Raw genomic sequence first — 19,451 nt, 5'->3', positions numbered from 1 at the left:
ATCGGAAGTTGATCTTTTTTTAGAAACGAGAGATGAGAAATATTAATGCACTTGTGAAGATGTGTTCGAAGACGACCGTCTGACTCGTGACGTTCGATTTCACTGCGACGTGTGTTCCGGTATCATCAGAACACGACTCCGTTTCTTCTATTACGTGAGACCGACGATGCGCTGCGAATATTCTGCGAGTCTCTATGTTTCTATCGTATAATGCATTTAATAAAGCAGTAACGTCACAAGGTATTCATTTCGAATTTGAATCAAAATTGAATCACAGTCGAGATTGACGAATTGACATCAATTTCTATAAGAATATGAATGTCAATAAGTGCAACGTCTTTTTTGCAGTTGTTTGTAACGCATGTTACTTTACATGTTATTTGTGTCTTCACAGAATGAGGGAATGAAAGATGGAGATACTTTGAATACCAAATATGTTTGAAAAATGAAGATTAATAGTAATAGAGATATTTTCCTTTCGAAGAAAATTGTGTTTTTTCATTTTCTCGCAATTTTGAAATTTTCATCAATATATCATTAGTACCTTTTTTGTTTTAGCATAATTTATTATTATTATTATTATATTTTATTATAATTTTATTATGTGATTACTGTAGCGGAGAAACAAAGTCGAACTCGATCACTACTGGATTAGAAAATGATTCTTCAAGACCACAATTTAGACCACTTTCTCATGCCGCGAGAAGAAAAATTTAGTCAATTTCAGAAAGAATTTCACAAGCAATTTTAACGAAGAATACGTGCGAAGCCGAAGAAATTTCGTCGTTCAGTTTTGTCTCTTAATTTTTGTACGGGACAAAAATCAACAAAATATCGCAGTCGAACGTATAATTCTCCATTAATAGCGGCTTCTTTAAATCAAATACCATGGATTTTTAGCAAATTTTTATTGACATTCTTTCTAAAAATTCTTCAGTTCTCTTATGTCGAGATTAATGCGAATAGAATGAACGTGACGCGTGTGTTGGCAGACATAATGGATTGTTTGAGAAGATATTCTAGATACCACGGGCCTTTTGGAACTAAAGAGAGTATTACAGAGAAGAGTATTGACTCTTTGTAAATGTTCTTTCGCACTTACGCGCATTGCTTATTCGACTAAACGTATCTTTTATAACACGCTTTAACTTTATTATTAGAAATCTCTTTCCTATTACATAAAGTCAAAAGTTTTATTAGTCTTTATCGTATAATAAAGGACATGTTATTGAAATGACGTTGAGAAGAATATTGTGTTTGATAATAAATTAGCTTTTAATTTTGATTGTTGTTATACAAAAATTTAATCGCCATTTCTTTGATCTCTGAGTCATGATTGTGTATATCGTAACTTTTTGTATTAAATATCTTAATACAAACGAGGTAGAAATTTAATTTCGGTTGAAGTAATATTGTTTCGAAATATTAATTCTCATAAAGAGCAAATGCTATTATTTATTTTCACTTCAAGATTAATCAGGCTAATTTATAAACTTCATGAAATAATAATAATCAATTGTTGACAATGCAAAATAATTAAAACAATTTTAATATTTCAATTTCAATGACATCGTCAATTTTGTCTTAAATATTTCAATACAAACGAGGTAGAAATTTAATTTCAGTTAAAGTAACATTGTTTCGAAATATTAATTCATACAACAGCAAATGCTATTATTTATTTTTACTTCAAGATTAATCAGGCTAATTTATAAACTTCATGAAATAATGATAATCAATTGTTGACAATGAATAATAATTAAAACAATTTCAATATTTCAATTTCAATGACATCGTCAATCTTGTATTAAATATCTCAATACAAACGAGGTAGAAATTTAATTTCAGTTGAAGTAACATTGTATCGAAATATTAATTCATAAACAGCAAATGCTATTATTTATTTTTACTTCAAGATTAATCAGGCTAATTTATAAACTTCATGAAATAATGATAATTAATTGTTGACAATGAATAATAATTAAAACAATTTCAATATTTCAATTTCAATGACATGCGTCAATCTTGTCACTCTACGAATTATGTGTACGAGTAACATATTTTAATCGGAAATATTTGTACTATATAACTATCTCTCATGTGTAATCATCTTATCAGTTTCGCACCCCTAGAATCAATACCTCTCGCAGCTCCGCAACGATCCACCGATGGTGGTCTATTAAAAAATTCCTCGTTGAGGTCCTCCGGGATCTCTTCACGTATAATTCCTGTCGGACCTCGGCGTAGTTGAGGAACGTGGATGAGCAGATGCGACGATCGGCAGCATCAAGATTCGTTCACCGGTTGTCAAAAATTTCGTTCACACACTGACACCCGGGTTCAACACCAAGCGCACGTCGAGCCGTCGATTTTCGACGCTACGCCTCGTGATAGAGGGTTACGAGGGGAGGGACAAGTAGTCGGCCGATCGAAGTTCGATCGGTTCCACCGCGGCTTTCGAGTCCTAACGCGAGACTGAAGACCGACATCGAGTGGGCTTGTGCGGCCGGTAGCATCGTCGCGCGCGTTTGGGTCTCTCTCTCCTTTCCTCGGTAGGACTCCCCAAGGCGATCTCTTTCCGGCGAACGCTTTCCCTCCGCCTTGCCTTCTTCCACCTGTTGCATTCTACCATGTCGCCGTGCGTTCCTCGTTCTTCCGATCGACCCCTCGTCGCGCTCTTCGAGCCGATTTTCCCCCCTGACTTCTCGACGGAGATTTCGAGATGATTACCAGCTGATCGCCTTTGCCTTTAATCGGTGCGCTGCTCTTTTTTGTGTTCAGTTGAGGAAAAATTAATTGACGTCAAAAACTATGATTATCTTGAAATTATATGTTTTTGCAAAAAACATTCTTGCTTCTTTTGAAGTCGCGTACTAAACGTCAACATGATCAGAGTCGAATTCAGAAATTAAATCAAAAGCTTATACAATATATTAATTAACTAATTATTAAGATGATTAAGATTGAAGATCTTTCTTTTTCAATATCAGATCATTTTACTGAATTTACATAAATACAATAGTACTTTATAAAAAATTGAATTAGAGAAGAAAAAGTATACCGAAGAATATCTAGCTTTATATCTCTGACAGCACTCGGTTTTATTCACGGATGGTGTGATGGAACCGATTCTATCTTCAAGAAGCCGACTTGACCACGCTGTGCAGACGACGCTTTCGCTCATCTCAGCTGTAGTTACCTCTTCCCATTACTTCGCGAAAGGCAGTTCCTCGGCAGGTCGAGCCGGAGATCCGTTTTGCAGATCGCTTTCTCCGCTTTATCCGCACTTGTATCAATCCGGTTAACTATCGTAGATTTCCTCTTCTCTTGTATCAATTTCCGTTCGTAATGTCTGACGTAATTTTGCGTTTCTGATTTATATCGGAGACTGCTTTGGATTATATTTATACTTTTATCACCGTTTTTTGCCTTTCGTTCTTTCCTTATTCATTACACAGAACACTCTGTGAAGTTTGTATTACATCTCGAAGGGAATATTCTGAGTTTGTTCTAACGGAAATCTAATTTCTTTCTCCATCTCTATCTGTCTTTAAAAAAATAAAGTTATTTTTTTCGTAAATTGCACGCAATTTTTTATCTGATTGCTCAATTTTCGTTTTCAAGAAGATGTATATCCTGCAATCTTTTAACGATTAGCAATCTTCTAGCAATGATCGTAAATTGGTCAGCGTAAATACATATGATCGTTTGTCTTTATTTCAGTCAAGAATTCCTTATTTACCCTACAATTCTCCATTTTGACGTTTCTTCGCCGAGTAATTCAACGACGCATAATTATGACGTTTAGTACGCGAAATTAGCCAGCGAATTGCAAACGGCAAGGGCACAAGTCACCGACTTCCTGAGCCCGCTAGCGTACAGCTTGATCGCTTCCGGTAGTTAATTTGGTAAAACACCTTGCCATCCTATTGTTATCGTCGATAATAAGATATTGAAGATTCTCCCGATGTCGCTTGACGTTTAAACTTAACGAGGAGTACGTATAAAGCGCACGCTGTGTACACGTGTATCGATATAAATATAATTTCATTCTTTCTCGATTAATTATATAAATCCTTAGAAATCCTTTTAAAAATTAAAAAAAATTATCTTAATTCTTCTTTCTTTATGAGAGAAATTCTTTTAGAATAATTTACATATGTTGCGTATAAAATATTTTAGAAAGTATTTAATGCAAAATTGCTCTTGTATAAGATGGATTATGTTTGATTAGATAATAAAAGTTAATGTAATCTAAACAAGATAAGATTGATGGATAGACAGAGAACCTAATTTCTTCCTGTTGGCGTGAAAAATTCTTGCCGCTCATTTATTTAACGGCGAAACAAGGAAACACGATGGAAGGTTAACGACCGTGGAAATCATTTAAATCTCGTGGTTGTGCACATTGCGAATAATATTCCTCAAACTCGTTATAAAACCCGGATAACAAAGCGGCGACGACGTCGCGAAATCTGTCGGGCGTTGAAATGTCATGTCGGAATAAATGGAGAACAATTTTTTACGCGCGCCAGCGTTTTTTTTCGATATCACAGTATAAATAATCGGGTAAATTTCACGAAGTTTACTATTAATGATCAACAACGCGAAATAATTATACCGATACTTCTTCTTGAGCATCTTCTCATATAATCCGTCCTTGGTATTCCTTTCTTTCTGAGTAAATTAACGAACGTTGTTTAATCAAGAAGTTTCATCATTGAAACTTTGCTGCTTCCAATTTATATATTTGTTGTGTCTTACTATCATAATAAAAATACTTTACGATTGATGAGATTTGCGGAACACGTCATCTCTGTCTGTTGTATTTAGCAACTTTTTGTTAAGCTGTCGGGTTACCGAGGTGAAGGAAATATCATGTGTCATATCGTTGCAAAATATTGCTCTGATGATTCGATACGTATATCGGAACCTTACGAGAGGAATTTTTTGGCAGATTTGACGACTTGAAATAGTCGTGTCCTTTCGTCTTTTTAAATAATTTTTCTTTCCATGCAATTCTTGGTGATAATATTTTGCATGGAAGTGACTTCCTATATATTAAAAAAAAATTAATGCAAGTGTAGGAATTTATAAAAATAAATAATTTATCATCTTATTTTAGCCTAAGCTTTTTTACTTAATTTTCTCACTTTGATTTTATATTAAAATTTTATATTAAAATTAATTGATTATATTAAAATAAATTGATTTAGCGATGAATTATTATGTTTAATGTAATAATAAATCTCCTCCGATTTTTATTACAAGTTAAAACGAAAAAAACAAAATGGAGACTAATTTATAAGCATTACGTTGCTGTATGCATTCATCGAATCAACTTGTCATATTTGGTGTACAATGACATACCTATCATGCGCTACGAATTGTTTTGCGTTCTCTCTCTTGCTTCAAGAAACGTCTTCTGGAAAATTTTCGATAAATCTGTATTGTAAATTGTAACGCGACATGAGGCAATTAAACTTCACATTGGTCGCTCACGTCATTTCTTTCGCATACAAACGTATATATTAATTGAACAGACGGATAAAGAACAATCTATTTCCTCATGCGTTGATTTTTTATTCGCGATAAGAGTCATTCATTCGAGTCATTCAAATACGATTGTTCTCGCATCGACAATTTTATTTCAGGTCATAAAGTAGCGACCACGATAGCAGTGGTCAAGACGGTCTGCACTTTCCCCAACATTGCGCAACGTGGCTACAGCGCCTGACGTAATGTGAACCTGATTAAATAACAGAGTGTTATGAATTTTTTTTTCTTTCATATTGTTGAAATTTGCGTGCGTTATGACTCATATACGAAATTTATAATATATCGAATGTTTCGAGGAGAAAAAACCGAGTCAATTATCGTTAGTATCGCTTCTGGACGCGTGACTGTCATTATACCGTGCGTCGTTACCGTAATTATTTTATTATATAAATTAGAGTATATGATTAAAAATCCTCGTGGATTATTAAAATACTAATTGTAAGAGATATAAAATCTTTTATTTTTAATAAATGCTTTTTTTTTAGATTTTCCCCAAATCGCATCCTGTTTTCACGAAATAACTTACACATAAATTTTACGTAATTTATACGGGAGTGCAAAACAAATTAATTTTCAATTTTATATCTCTTTTTGTAGGGAAGTATGCTACTGTAACTTTATATCTTAAGAGATCTTGTGCTGGCGTAAGCGAGGAAATTGCTGTTTTTGAGGGATATTCGCTAGTCATTCTTTTTTTAGGTGAATATAATTATACGCGTGCGCAAGGACGTATCGATTGTTGGATATCGTGTGGATTTCCAAACGATAGACATGTATACCAAATAACACGCATTAGCGTATTTCGCAGAGTTTGCAATGAATGTTTCCAATATCCTGGCAATATTTCAGCGAGAAATTTGTAAAGTCACGACTTCCGGTTGCTTAAATTGAAATATGCACGTGCTGGACCATAGTTTGCAATCGCAAATTTGCAATCGTGTCTCGTACGAGGGTAGGTGCGCCTTCGTAAAATTCACAGCTCGTTCGAATTTTCCAGTCTCGAAATAGAGCGACTGGCTATGTGCAAATTACTAATCCTCTGGCATAAGTCTCTAAGAAAATTCTTAACGTCGTCAGCATCGCTAATTAATGAGTTTTTCTGTCGAAGACGATGCGATATCGATCATATTTTTAATCGTTTTTATTCTCTATACAAATTAAAACATATCCTTCAAAATTTACATTCGTATAAAACAAAAGAACGTCTTGCTTTTTCTGAATTATTTAAAAACTTATTCTCCGATATACTAGTAAGGAGGGAAGGAGAGGATATGGAATTCGAAGAAATTATCATAATTATCTCCTCATAATTATTAAAAGAAATAAAAAGACGAATTATACAGATATTGGTTACACCTCGTATGAAACCGAAAGTGGATTGGAACAAGAATTCGGAGATGGATGACTTGTTTGAGAGTGGCGGAATTTTGGTTCAACGTCAAGCCGAATCGTGTCGAATAGTGAAAGCGTTTTATACGACAGTCTCACGTAAATATGTACGTTGTTTCGATATTTTTCGACCCTGAGGCAAAATGCGCGATAACATTGATTTCTATACATTCACAAGTTTCCCGATGGTATCCATTCATAATAAGATTTATGCTCTTGTTATCATTCTCTTATAATCATCATTGTATAATGATCGATTAATTTCTATTAATTTCGCCGGAACAAATAGAACTTGTCTGTTTTAAGAAAAAATATAAAAGTTTCATTTCCGGAGGAGATTCTAGTGAGAACAGAATGCTGAGAATCGAGAAATCTCTTTATATACGTCGCGTTTCACTTGAAAGTTATGCAAAATGTGTGAATTCTTTACGAAGGTCAGGAATTCACACATTCTTCATTCACTTTATCCTGTGAATAAGAAAGAAAACGTCATACAAATATATATGCTTTTCATATATTTTTCGCACAGAGAATAAACGGTGTCCAAATATTGAATAGTATTAAAATACAAAGATTTCATTCGCCATATAAAAGTAACTTAATGACGCAATGTGGCTCTCGTTGCACAAAAAATGAAAAAAACACTTCATACATTAGGCGTTTTTTGTTTCCCAATTAAAATTTATGAACGCTCGATGAGAAAAGCGAATTTTGCGTTTGCACGTCACTGATGATTAATAGCAAATATCTCTTTTTCTCTTAATAAGCGCGTTATGTAATAAATAATAAATAGCATATAAATAAATTATTAATAATATCAATAATTTTGAAAATATGTAATTTGCATTTTCTGATGATTATTTGGGCGAATACAATATCCTCAAATAATTATAATTCAATTTTTAGTGAAACACTGCGATTAATGTATAATTTAAGCAAATAAAAGTGTAAATTAATTATATATATATATTAATTATACATTAACACAAAAAAATTTGTTAATTTTATCTGAATTCGTGTCATCAAGGTCTAAGAGTCTTCAAATATCTCTCTATACCATCGTAGATCCATTCGCGCAAAAGCGAAAGTTTTCGCTTCGACGCGCATGCACTCGATGACTATCGGGTCAAGTGACAGCACGCGATCCTCATTACGATCATCGATGAAGACTGAACAATCTTCCCGGGACTGATTCGATGAATACATGTTACATCGAACAGCCTTGACCAGTGCAAGAAGTTCCGAATTCTTTTAAATGATCAAACCCTTTCCTATTTTGGATACAGTTAATTTTCTTATCGATTTATTGTAGCATACGTTTCATTTGTATATTTATTATTTATTTATACAATTTACGATTAAAATTCTTCCGATGAAATAGATTCTCTGTCGCGTTTTACGATAGCAATTGGAACAATCGAGAGTGTCCAAGAAAATACCATGGTATTATCGACTAACCAGGTCGCTAAACGCGGTCGAAGACATCGGCGTGGACGTGAAAGCGGTCAGTCCAGCTGCCGCTGGATTACGTAAATCCCAGGAAGAGCGATCGAACGTCCGACGAGAGTATGCCTATCGTATCAATATTCGGACATACGGGAATTCCGTTCCCCCGCGTGTCCCGCGAGGCTGAAATCTCGTGTCCACGATGTAAGCTCCAACTGCGAGATTTTTCGTGTTTCAGTGACGCAGCATTAATGATACGTGACATAACAGAGCAAGAGAAACTTCTGTGAATACTCACGTAATAACGCGCTTAATATGCCTATGTCCATAATTAAACAAAATCGACATATTATTTACGAGGCTATAAGTTTTTTAAAGAAAAAAGAAGAGGCTAAGTTTTAAAGTTTTTCTCGGATCACGTGTAAATCTTTTGCCGTTGCGTATTTTGTAGGAACTTGATGAAACATACTCTAGAGTGTGTCAGTTGATATAACTGCAAAAATGCGAAATGTTTAGATTGTAATTATCATCGTTCCGTGTGAAAAGTATAATTATTATATTTTCGTACGGTTAAGAATGAAGAAATTCTTTAACTTAATGGACATAAAATTCATGGAAAAAAGATAGCATTCTTTTATCGATTTATAATCACGTCACCTGTGCTCGCCAATTTTTTTAATGATTTTTAAAGAACGTGACGAAACGAGAAACTTGGGATAAGACCGTTAATTTATCAAACTTCGGCGAGGAAACGCTGTACGTGCTGATGCTCATATAAACAAAGGCGCGAAAAATTAATATGCGTTATCGGATTCATACGCGATGCGTAACCTTCGAACTGGCATACCTCGTACTACGTCATTACGTCGACAGGTCACACATTACTGCTGACCGGCAATTATCTGGGTAAATAAACGCCCGTCTTTCGAAGACAATAACGCATTAGTCTCAGTTCACTGGAAAATACACAGATTTTTTCTTCTCTTTGCGTCACTAAAACTCAATCCCTTAACTACAGGTCTGACGAATAAATATTTGCTCCGCAATATATTCTACAATATCTCTCTCCACAATATACTTCCCTTAGCGTCGCTTGTATTTTCCGAGTATGATGAATTAAATCTGTTGCATTACAAGTCATTTTTTCATATAATTGCATCCGGAAAGTGAGCTGAATAAATTGTGCACAAAGAAAAAAAGCGGCGACAAAAATGCCAATTGATTCATCAGGCGATATTATCAAGTTAATTTATACGAACTTATAGATGTTTAAGTTAAATTATTAAGACATTTAAATCACGCAATATCTTTGTTAACCAAATAAAATCCTAATTGGCCAAAGAATCTAAAAATAATAAATAAAAGAAGTATCGATAAATTACGATACATCTTGCATAATGCAGCTGCAGTTATAAAGCTATACGTGATGCGAAATATAATTGTATTGTTCTATTTATATCTGTTTTAAATATTTACTCCATTAAAATGTATACATTAGTTTTGAATTTATGTTTATAAATTTACGAATATTATTTGCATCGCATACACGTGCTATAAATACGTGCCAGCTTCGAATAATTAATAAAATGAAAACAAATTATGGGTTACATAAGATTTCGTTATCTGTTACATTTTCAAAATATTTAATATCTTTGTAACTAATTCTTAAATAAAGTATTCCGTATATTTATGCTTATATGATATTCAATATAAAATTATTTGCTTATTTATTAAGAATACACACACACACACATATATATATATATATATATATATATATATAATGTGTGTGTGTGTGTGTAATGTATATATTAGAGTCATCGGTATGATATCCGGAGGAGAAAGAAGGCAGCCTTAAACGATCTTTAATGTTTACACGTGCTCATTTGTGATACACAAAGTCACGTTTAATATTCAACAGATACAAGTAGCACAAAAGAGATGGGGAGAGACGAGCGCACACGAATTTTTATCGTTCAATTTAATGGATGAGATCTTAAATTTCCTTGTGTAATCGAAATTAATTTCTATACATATAACAAAATGTGTATAGATACAAGAAGTATAATACATACACACACACATATGTACACACATAAATATATAATATATTTCTAATTTCTTTTTTCAATAAATATTAGTTTTAGAAATTTTAATAAATATTAAGAAAAAAGTAACTTAAAGCTCAAAAATTTGTTATATGATTTTAAATTGAATAAAAATGAAAAAAAATATCAAACAATTATTATCAACTAAGATTAATTAATAGTAAATATTTACAATATTTTAATATTAATTAAAGAACACTTAAATTATAATAAGAAAAATATATAAATTTAAAAAGAATGTCAAGAATATATTCGTTCAAGGAAACATATGTTTTTCAATATTGTTTTTTGTTATAACATATAATCGAAAAAAAATCCGACGAACTTTAAAAAGTATCTTGACATTTTGCGGAGGATCATATTCTAATCAGTCTTTGATTAATATACATGTACATGCATATATATATATATTTTTTTTTATATATTCAACATGCACGGATCTAATTGCATATAATTGCATATAATTAATTGATGGTTATGTTGATATTTTATAAAGATTTGGTTTTATTGACGTCACACAGACGCAATAAGAAGCATTTAAAAATTGTCAGACTGCAATAACATATGCAAACATTATTCGATTACGTTGAACAGATCTCATATTTTGAACTTTTTGCTTTTGAATAATGACTGCACAAGAATTTTTCCTAAAAAAATGAAACAAAAAATGATGCAGTTATGAAAATTAAGCGTGAAGAAATCATGATTACCTTCGTCCAATAATTATAATTAATTTCTATGCCGTCAATGGAAGCCTACAAGAACAATAAGATGTTTTATTTGATTACTGTTATGAAGATTAAGAAAAAAGTAATAAATAAACATAAACATTTATATATATATATTTGTGAAATATCTTAAAAATAGTTTTTTAATATTTATAAAAACTGTCGCTTCTCTTTACCGGAGAATTTCAAAAAGATCATCTTTTGAAAAAGTTGTTTACGAATTAATTTGCAAGATGATGAATTTGCAAGATAACGAAAAAACACTTATTCGATCATTTTAAATTGTAATTTACGGAAATATTATTTAAAATTTACTTGAGAAACTTAAGAATTAAAAATTTGCTGCAGAATATTATTAATAATTTCCAATATCTTCTCTTAAAAATTGTAAATTTATTTAACAATCTACAAATATACATTGACATAATCGTTGAAAATTTTAATAGAAAGAGAGGAATTGCGGTTAAACGGTATCATTTATGTGACGCATTTTTGCAGTATCGAGAAATAGGTCGATGAGTTAATCGTTTCTTAACATGAAGCATTTGCGAAATAAGAAAAATGTTTATGCTAATTTGAACCTTCGTGCTCGAGAAGAAAGAGGAAAAGAAGTTGTAGTGCCATCTCTTGGAAGAAATACTTAACAGAAACACCTTAACTTGAAAGATATACCTGTGGATAAACATTCGCAATCTTAATATCGATCGCTACAGACGATCTCGCGCTAGTTTCTCTAGTATGCAAAGCATGTGCCTTTTCGAACTTGGCAACGTATACTTTCGTTTTCGTATAACTCCTTATTTTTATTGAAATAGATTCATGTTTTCTAAAAAAAATAACTAAAAAAATTTCACATTAATTTAATTGAAGTTCAACAAAGTTTAGAAAAATATTCAAATTAATTGAAATTAATTTCACTTACAAAAGTGTGCAAATTAACATAGTTAATATATAAATAAATAATAATTAATTTAAAATCTAGCATTATTAATATAAAATGTTAATTAATTGGTATATAAATTAGCATTATATGTGCCATTATAAAATAAATGATTGTCGCAGATCTTCATCAAGCGAAATAACTGACGCTTAAAGATTCAAGCGAAGATATAATATTATGTTCCGGATCTGGTTGTAAGATAAGAGAATAAACATGCATTTCGAGTTTAGTTTTATGGTTTCTAGTCATGATAATATATATTGCCAAATTATGGATAATCAAATGGATATAAAAATGTTGTTTACGAAACGCGTTACCTTTAAAATTTTTTTTTAAATTTCCATACATTACCATCATAGAATTAAGTTACAACAATTGATGACTATTTTATTCTTTAAAAGTAAAAAAAGTTCGTGTGCAAAAAGCCCTTGTTCTTCTTGCTTCAAATTATACAAAAATTATACATTGATCTTATTCTAATCTTATATAGTTTTCCAAATATCTAATTTTTCATGATATTTTTCAAAATATCATACGCAATTACTTATAATTAAATAGAGATTTCTTTATTTAAATTTAAATTATTTTAAATTATTATTTAAATTATTATTTAAATTACTATTTAAATTATTATTTAAATTATTATTTAAATTATTATTTAAATTATTATTTAAATTATTATTTAAATTATTATTTAAATTATTATTTAAATTATTATTTAAATTATTATTTAAATTATTATTTAAATTATTATTTAAATTATTATTTAAATTATTATTTAAATTATTATTTAAATTATTATTTAAATTATTATTTAAATTATTATTTAAATTATTATTTAAATTATTATTTAAATTATTATTTAAATTATTATTTAAATTATTATTTAAATTATTATTTAAATTATTATTTAAATTATTATTTAAATTAGTATTTAAATTATTATTTATTATATATAATTATATTTATTATTATTTATTATATACAATTATTTGCGATTAATAATCTCACGAATATTTAAGAGAAATGGACAACTGATAAGGCAATTTCGAGTTTTCTTTGAGAAATAATCGAAACTTTAAATTAATTGCTTTTTGAAATATGTTTAATATTCAGACTTTGCGTTTTATTTCTTTCGTTTATATAAATGCCTTCTCTAACATATATTTTCGTTACATTTAAAAATTTATTTACATATTTATCTCCTGATATTTCTTTTTACATATATATTCTTTTCTTCTCTTTCGATTTATTCACGCATACTCTCTCTAAAAATAATTTATCTTCTTTTTATAATTTTTCAAATAATATTTTATCATGATATTTTGAAAAATATTTTTGTTGTTTTCAGGAACACATTTTCGGGGGAAAAAACTGCTACTGCTAAATCGTGTCACAGAAACGTCCTAATATTAACGGCGAGGATGCATTACGTACGATCGTGCGTGCATTCGCTTGCGTTTGTCCTTTCACTGTATAATGCTGCAGTCAGGCAAAATCTGGTCTCTTACCGGCCATTGCCGGCCACTTTCACGCACGATTGCTAACTCGGCCCCGTCGGAGTAAGTCTGTCGAGTAATGTGCCGTGTGTAAGTTCCTCTCTATATGAAAATTGAGTTCGTAGAAATAACACTCCGGACATACGTTATTACGGAGTGGCCTAAAACTCGAGGCGTCTACGTCTCCTCAAACAATTCGTGGAATCCATCAAAAATCGCAAAACCATAATTTTTCCCCCTCGAAAAAGAATATTGTGAATTACAGGCGTTCGAAAGCTGAGGAATTCTTGCGAATTAAGATTACGGAAAATGAAATTAAAATTTACATTCATCGCACGCGCGAGACAAGATACGAGCGTATGGAAAACATCTACAGTCGGTCTTTTCCACAACTGTTTATCATAAAACGATCATCAGTATTCAAGGAGAATTTACGAATTCTTTGTAAGTCCAAGTTCTCATAATGTATTACAAAATCCCCGTGAGCCGCGCATTAAAGAGAAATAGACTTTGCTTCTGCTTATTTTGCTCCTCACCTTGCGACGCTAAATGCGTTTGCAAAATGCGCATATAATGCACCGAAAGATCGCGCAATCGAAAATTCCTGGCAATTGTGCGTAAGCAGTGCTAGGAACTCTCTTAGAAATTCGCCAAAGAAAACTTTACTGGACCGTAATATACTGTGCGCATCCCTAGATATATTATACATGAATTTCGACGTATAATTTATATATAAATAATTAATATTGACCACTCTCGAAGAAACGAAAACCGATAATGTCGATGCTCACGTGTGTACGCTGAGTAAATTTGCAAGTTTCTCCGGAGCATAATCTCTATGCATGTAAGAAGAAATCTGCCAGTCAGCCGGCGAGAATTCATTTCTAAAAATACCGTGTATTTTTGATTTTCACAGAGTTTCATACGCGCGGACGTATTTACATGAAACTTTCTACGTTTAAAAAGTGAAATAATCGCGAGCCGAGAGGTCTGGGAGATTTCTTTCAAGTTTAATGAGTAATCGAGACTCACCCGGGAAGTCCATCGCTCCAGCTGAACATTCGTTTTATCTTCGCCCGTTGCTCCTCATCCTGGAACCCCTTGTTATCCATCGCGAAACTTATTTCCCACCTCGTGCAGATCTATGCTTCACCTTGCGGATCCTTGAAACGGTCTGAGGTTTCTCGCGGAGACTCACGCGCGGAAGAGTGCGATTGTTGATTCAACAATGAGGGTTCATCTTTTGTTTCCACTTAAAAACACGTCATCCGGCACGATCGACGCGCTGAAAGTTAAATAAATTATTGGAGGCTTCCTGTTGCGACGGTGCGCATCGCGATAACACGATACTACTGAATAATCGAGTGAAATTCTGCTTTCGTCCCGCGCATTCGGAATACTTTTTCTGGCCGTAATCGAAATGAATCTTTTCTCGTCATCAGTGAAAATTTTGCGCAAACGATGTTTCTTCTGCCTATTTTCCTTTTTTAACGTTTGATTGTAAATATTCTTGCATATAAATACGGACGATAGCAGCTGATATGTATCGCGAGCTGCGGTGAAAATGTTGATTTTTCTCCGTCGCGGCAAAATATTCACAAAATTGCTCTAACGAGTGCACGCTCATTCATGACAATAGCAGAAAGTGAAACTTTAAACGCGACTTCATCGTGTTCGCGCAAAATTGTGCACGCTCGAGGTCATTAGGAAGAAAGCGTGGTATATAACGATCTGTCGGCCAGTGGAATAGAAAATGCGGCTGTGCCGTTTTACTGGGAATAACGATCATTTTATTTGGCTTGTTAGGATATATCTCGGCCACGGGACAGATATATACGATGCAGTAGTGAGAGTACGAGCGACCAGCAATTGAAAGTAAGAGATCGCGAACGCACGCCACGCGTGATCCAATTCGTTTATGGATGTTACTTAATCGCGTACCGTTACCGAGTAGAGAGAACATTTTAAGATCGCTAGCATAAAACAACATTGCATTACAGCATTTTATTATCGCGTTAAAAGGATGCAAAAAATATACAAAAAAATATATAAAAAATACATATATAATTACTTAATAATTTTTTCACTTTGAATTTTGGTTAAAAAAATAATAGAGATAAATATCTGTAAATGAGAACATCAAGAGAAAATTATAGTTAAAATCATTGCTTAAAATAATCAAATTTTTGGCTATTTCAGATAATCGAAATGATCAAGTGACGAATCTTGCCATTGTAATGTTTATTCTAACTCGTAACCGAGATACCGTGGACACGATTCAATAGTATGGAGATTCATTGGCGGTTCTATTGCGAAAAAATATCCTTACGTGGTGCCATAATAATTCTTACGGCATGAATGGCGCGCAACTATAACATCATCCCACGCGTGTAAGCGACTCGTATTTCTGTAGTGATTCATTCACTACCGCATGTATCTCATTAAAACAGAGTTATTAGCTTAGGTATTCGATCATCTTCACTCCGTGAATTCGAACGAGATGAGACGAAGAAAAGATTCGTCGCAATATTTCAAGGAGAATTAAAACAATACGACAACATTGTTTTCTTGGCAACATCGGTTGCCCCCATGATTAATTATTTCGTGAATTGCTTATCTGTAAAAAGAGAGGAAGAAAAATTCGTGTTCTAGTGATATTTATTCACAGCACGACCGGATCTATCATGTCGCAAGAATTTGTAGGACTTTACTCCGCGTTTACCTTGACAAACTCTGGCCTCTCTCTCTTTCTCTTTTTTTCTTTCTCTCGTAAAAGCAGCGGAATCGCGCGTTCGCGACGACAAATTTACGAACAAAGTCTTGTTTCTACCTAAAAATTTTTACCTGAAAAATATCTTATACATTTTCGTGAAACTATCGTGAAATACCTATCGCGCGTGAAGATAAGGGGCTCTCAAATATGCGAAGGATGTGTGATTTCGGTCTTTCTTCGAGAAGCGAAGTCGCAAGTCGTTAAGTTGCCATTATAGAATGCAAGAATTATTAACAAACAATGGGAGTAGCATTGCCATCTTTAGATGAACCTTGATCCAAAGACTTTCTTCGAGACTTTCTCGAAATACACTTACCGAGAATATCCGCCAAGAAGATAGTCTTGATTTTTAATTTGTACTTTCATATTATGTGTGTACCTCTTTGTTTTCGTTGTGCAATCTACGACCTTATTTCATAAATCATTCTAAATTTTAAATTTTACGCGAAACAATAGTTTCACTTTACGTGAGAAATCATTGTTTATTTTGATTTTAACAATTTGCACATCAAAAACAGAAAAAAAGAGAAAGAGAGAGCGAGAGAGATTTTCTCATATATTAATTGATGTGAAAAATGAATACGTAGCAATGTATTTGAAACATAATATAAATCGAATGTTGATGATAATTTAAAGAATAAAAAGAGAGGAAAAATAAAACTAATGATTCCACTTCTCTCCAAAAGAAAGAAAGTGACAATAACCAGCTTGTCGAATGTGAGTGTGCAAAAAAGTGCATATACATGTATATATACACACACACAAGCGCGAATGACAGATAAAAAACTTAATTAGATATATTTTTCCCTCTCCTTTTTTTATCCAGTCTTTATATGAAAATATTGCTAACATTGTACAGAATTATTTGTCTATTTATATTATATTTATGGTTTATTTATATTATATTATTTTATGTAGAATATATTTTCGAATTGCTACAATATGATTTGAAAGAATTGATCGTGTCTGATATGAAAATACCACGCGACTCTTTGATTCTAATTAATATGCAATATATGCTCGGAGACATGTTAAATGTCTGCGTGTGGCTGAGAAACGCGATCTCGGAAAATGAAATCCCATTACCGCAAAACCGCACGGCACAATGGATATTTCTAAGCAAATGGAAGCTAGAATCGCACGAAAATGTGACAACCACTATCCGCGTGCTCGCGTATTCTTTTTCTTCATTTAATAAAATAAAGGCTTTCATGTAAATTATTATGATGATCTCTTTGAATCCCTTTGCTACTGTGGCATACATTCAAGTCACATAAATAATTCATGATTATGGCGTTAGACGCGTCCAAACGACGGTGTTTTACTCTTAACTCGACTTCTTTAAAATGTTTAATTTAAAAATGTTAATTTTTCAGATACGCGGTAATTTTTTTTCTTATTGCACACAGTGATACTTATATGTATGAGATGGACCGCAAGCTTCCACCCGGCTTCGTGCATTGTGCAAGTGGGAAGTGCAGCATGTGCAATCGTAGAAGAATGATCGCACGTGCTGCTACAATGAATGAATTATTCGCGTCACGCGACTTGGCGCGACGTCGTAAATAATTAGACTACAATCTCACGATTAACAAACGAATCACGTGAAAATCATCGTATAACACGGACATAACCAAATATCTCGTAACGCGCAATAAAAATTATTGAATTATTTACAGAATTGATCAGTCACACGTGGTCCGATGAATTATTTCTTCTCGATACTTTCAAATAAAATTATTGCATGTATGTTATATGTGTAAAATCTGTTTTCTAATATCAATTACCTAATATTATATAAAGAGCCTATTCTTTGGTATGTAGTAGTAGGCAATCAATTTATTATGCAATTTGTTATGTAACCCATTAATGTTCATCGCGCATATGAATTATAGTAGTGTTAAATAAGAAATGCTACAAAAGTGGACGCATAAAAACAGATCTTTTATGGTTGCTAGATAATTAACGTATACATACACATCATGTGAAGGAACAAATTCTGTACAATCTCAAAAATATATCGATACTTTAATAATAATAATAATTATAATAATTTGATATTTGCAATTTTTAAATATGAACTGCATATTAGATAGTGCAACCTAATAACTTATACATGACTGGATATATTAGCAAGTCAACTTATTAGCAAGATATCGTCAATCTTACTTTACGTTACACAATAGTTAGTCGTAAGTATGTGTACATACTGTGTTATTTTCGACGTTGCAACAAGTGCAAATGGAATTATTTAATCATTATGAAATTAATTTATTTAATTACATTACTTAACTGAATATTTTGCACAAGTTTTAACAATAATGAATTTTTTTATTGTATTCTACGTTTTTTCATATTCCGAAAATAATCGTCTAGAAAGTTACTCTCACATCAAAATATTCAATTTTTTATATCTAAAGAAATTTATTTTTGCCACTTCTATCATACTATTTAATTTATTCGATATTCATCATTTGTCGTGATTAAAATCATTTAATTTAGATACGTAGAATTCTTTTCAAAAGGTATCAGTTCTCTTTTTATTCTTCAAGACATCTTCTCTCGATTAATCGATCCTCCAAACAGATCTTTTATGGTTGCTAGATAATTAACGTATACATACACATCATGTGAAGGAACAAATTCTGTACAATCTCAAAAATATATCGATACTTTAATAATAATAATAATTATAATAATTTGATATTTGCAATTTTTAAATATGAACTGCATATTAGATAGTGCAACCTAATAACTTATACATGACTGGATATATTAGCAAGTCAACTTATTAGCAAGATATCGTCAATCTTACTTTACGTTACACAATAGTTAGTCGTAAGTATGTGTACATACTGTGTTATTTTCGACGTTGCAACAAGTGCAAATGGAATTATTTAATCATTATGAAATTAATTTATTTAATTACATTACTTAACTGAATATTTTGCACAAGTTTTAACAATAATGAATTTTTTTATTGTATTCTACGTTTTTTCATATTCCGAA

The 19,451-nt window shown here is 32.1% G+C and overlaps 1 protein-coding gene across 3 annotated transcripts in view; it reads right to left on the bottom strand.

Annotated features, from left to right (window-relative positions):
- Snu (ABC-type transporter snustorr) overlaps positions 1-19,451 on the bottom strand; it is a 53,285-nt gene that overhangs the window by 32,590 nt on the left and 1,244 nt on the right. For 2 of the 3 annotated variants that reach the window (XM_083101122.1, XM_083101131.1), the window contains exon 2: positions 14,702-14,954. In XM_083101122.1, coding sequence (XP_082957248.1) covers positions 14,702-14,781 — 80 coding nt within the window. In that variant the 5' untranslated portion in view covers positions 14,782-14,954. Of the gene's footprint in view, positions 1-2,141; positions 2,496-14,701; positions 14,955-19,451 lie in introns of those variants that run through there. The other variant, XM_083101140.1, reaches the window with a different exon arrangement.

This window comes from Camponotus vicinus, unplaced genomic scaffold, assembly GCF_025532165.1.
Source record: "Camponotus vicinus isolate PSW18456_S1 unplaced genomic scaffold, iyCamVici1.0 SCAF_1, whole genome shotgun sequence".
Taxonomy (NCBI): Eukaryota; Metazoa; Arthropoda; class Insecta; order Hymenoptera; family Formicidae; genus Camponotus; species Camponotus vicinus.
This window is presented reverse-complemented; position numbering and strand designations above follow the sequence as displayed.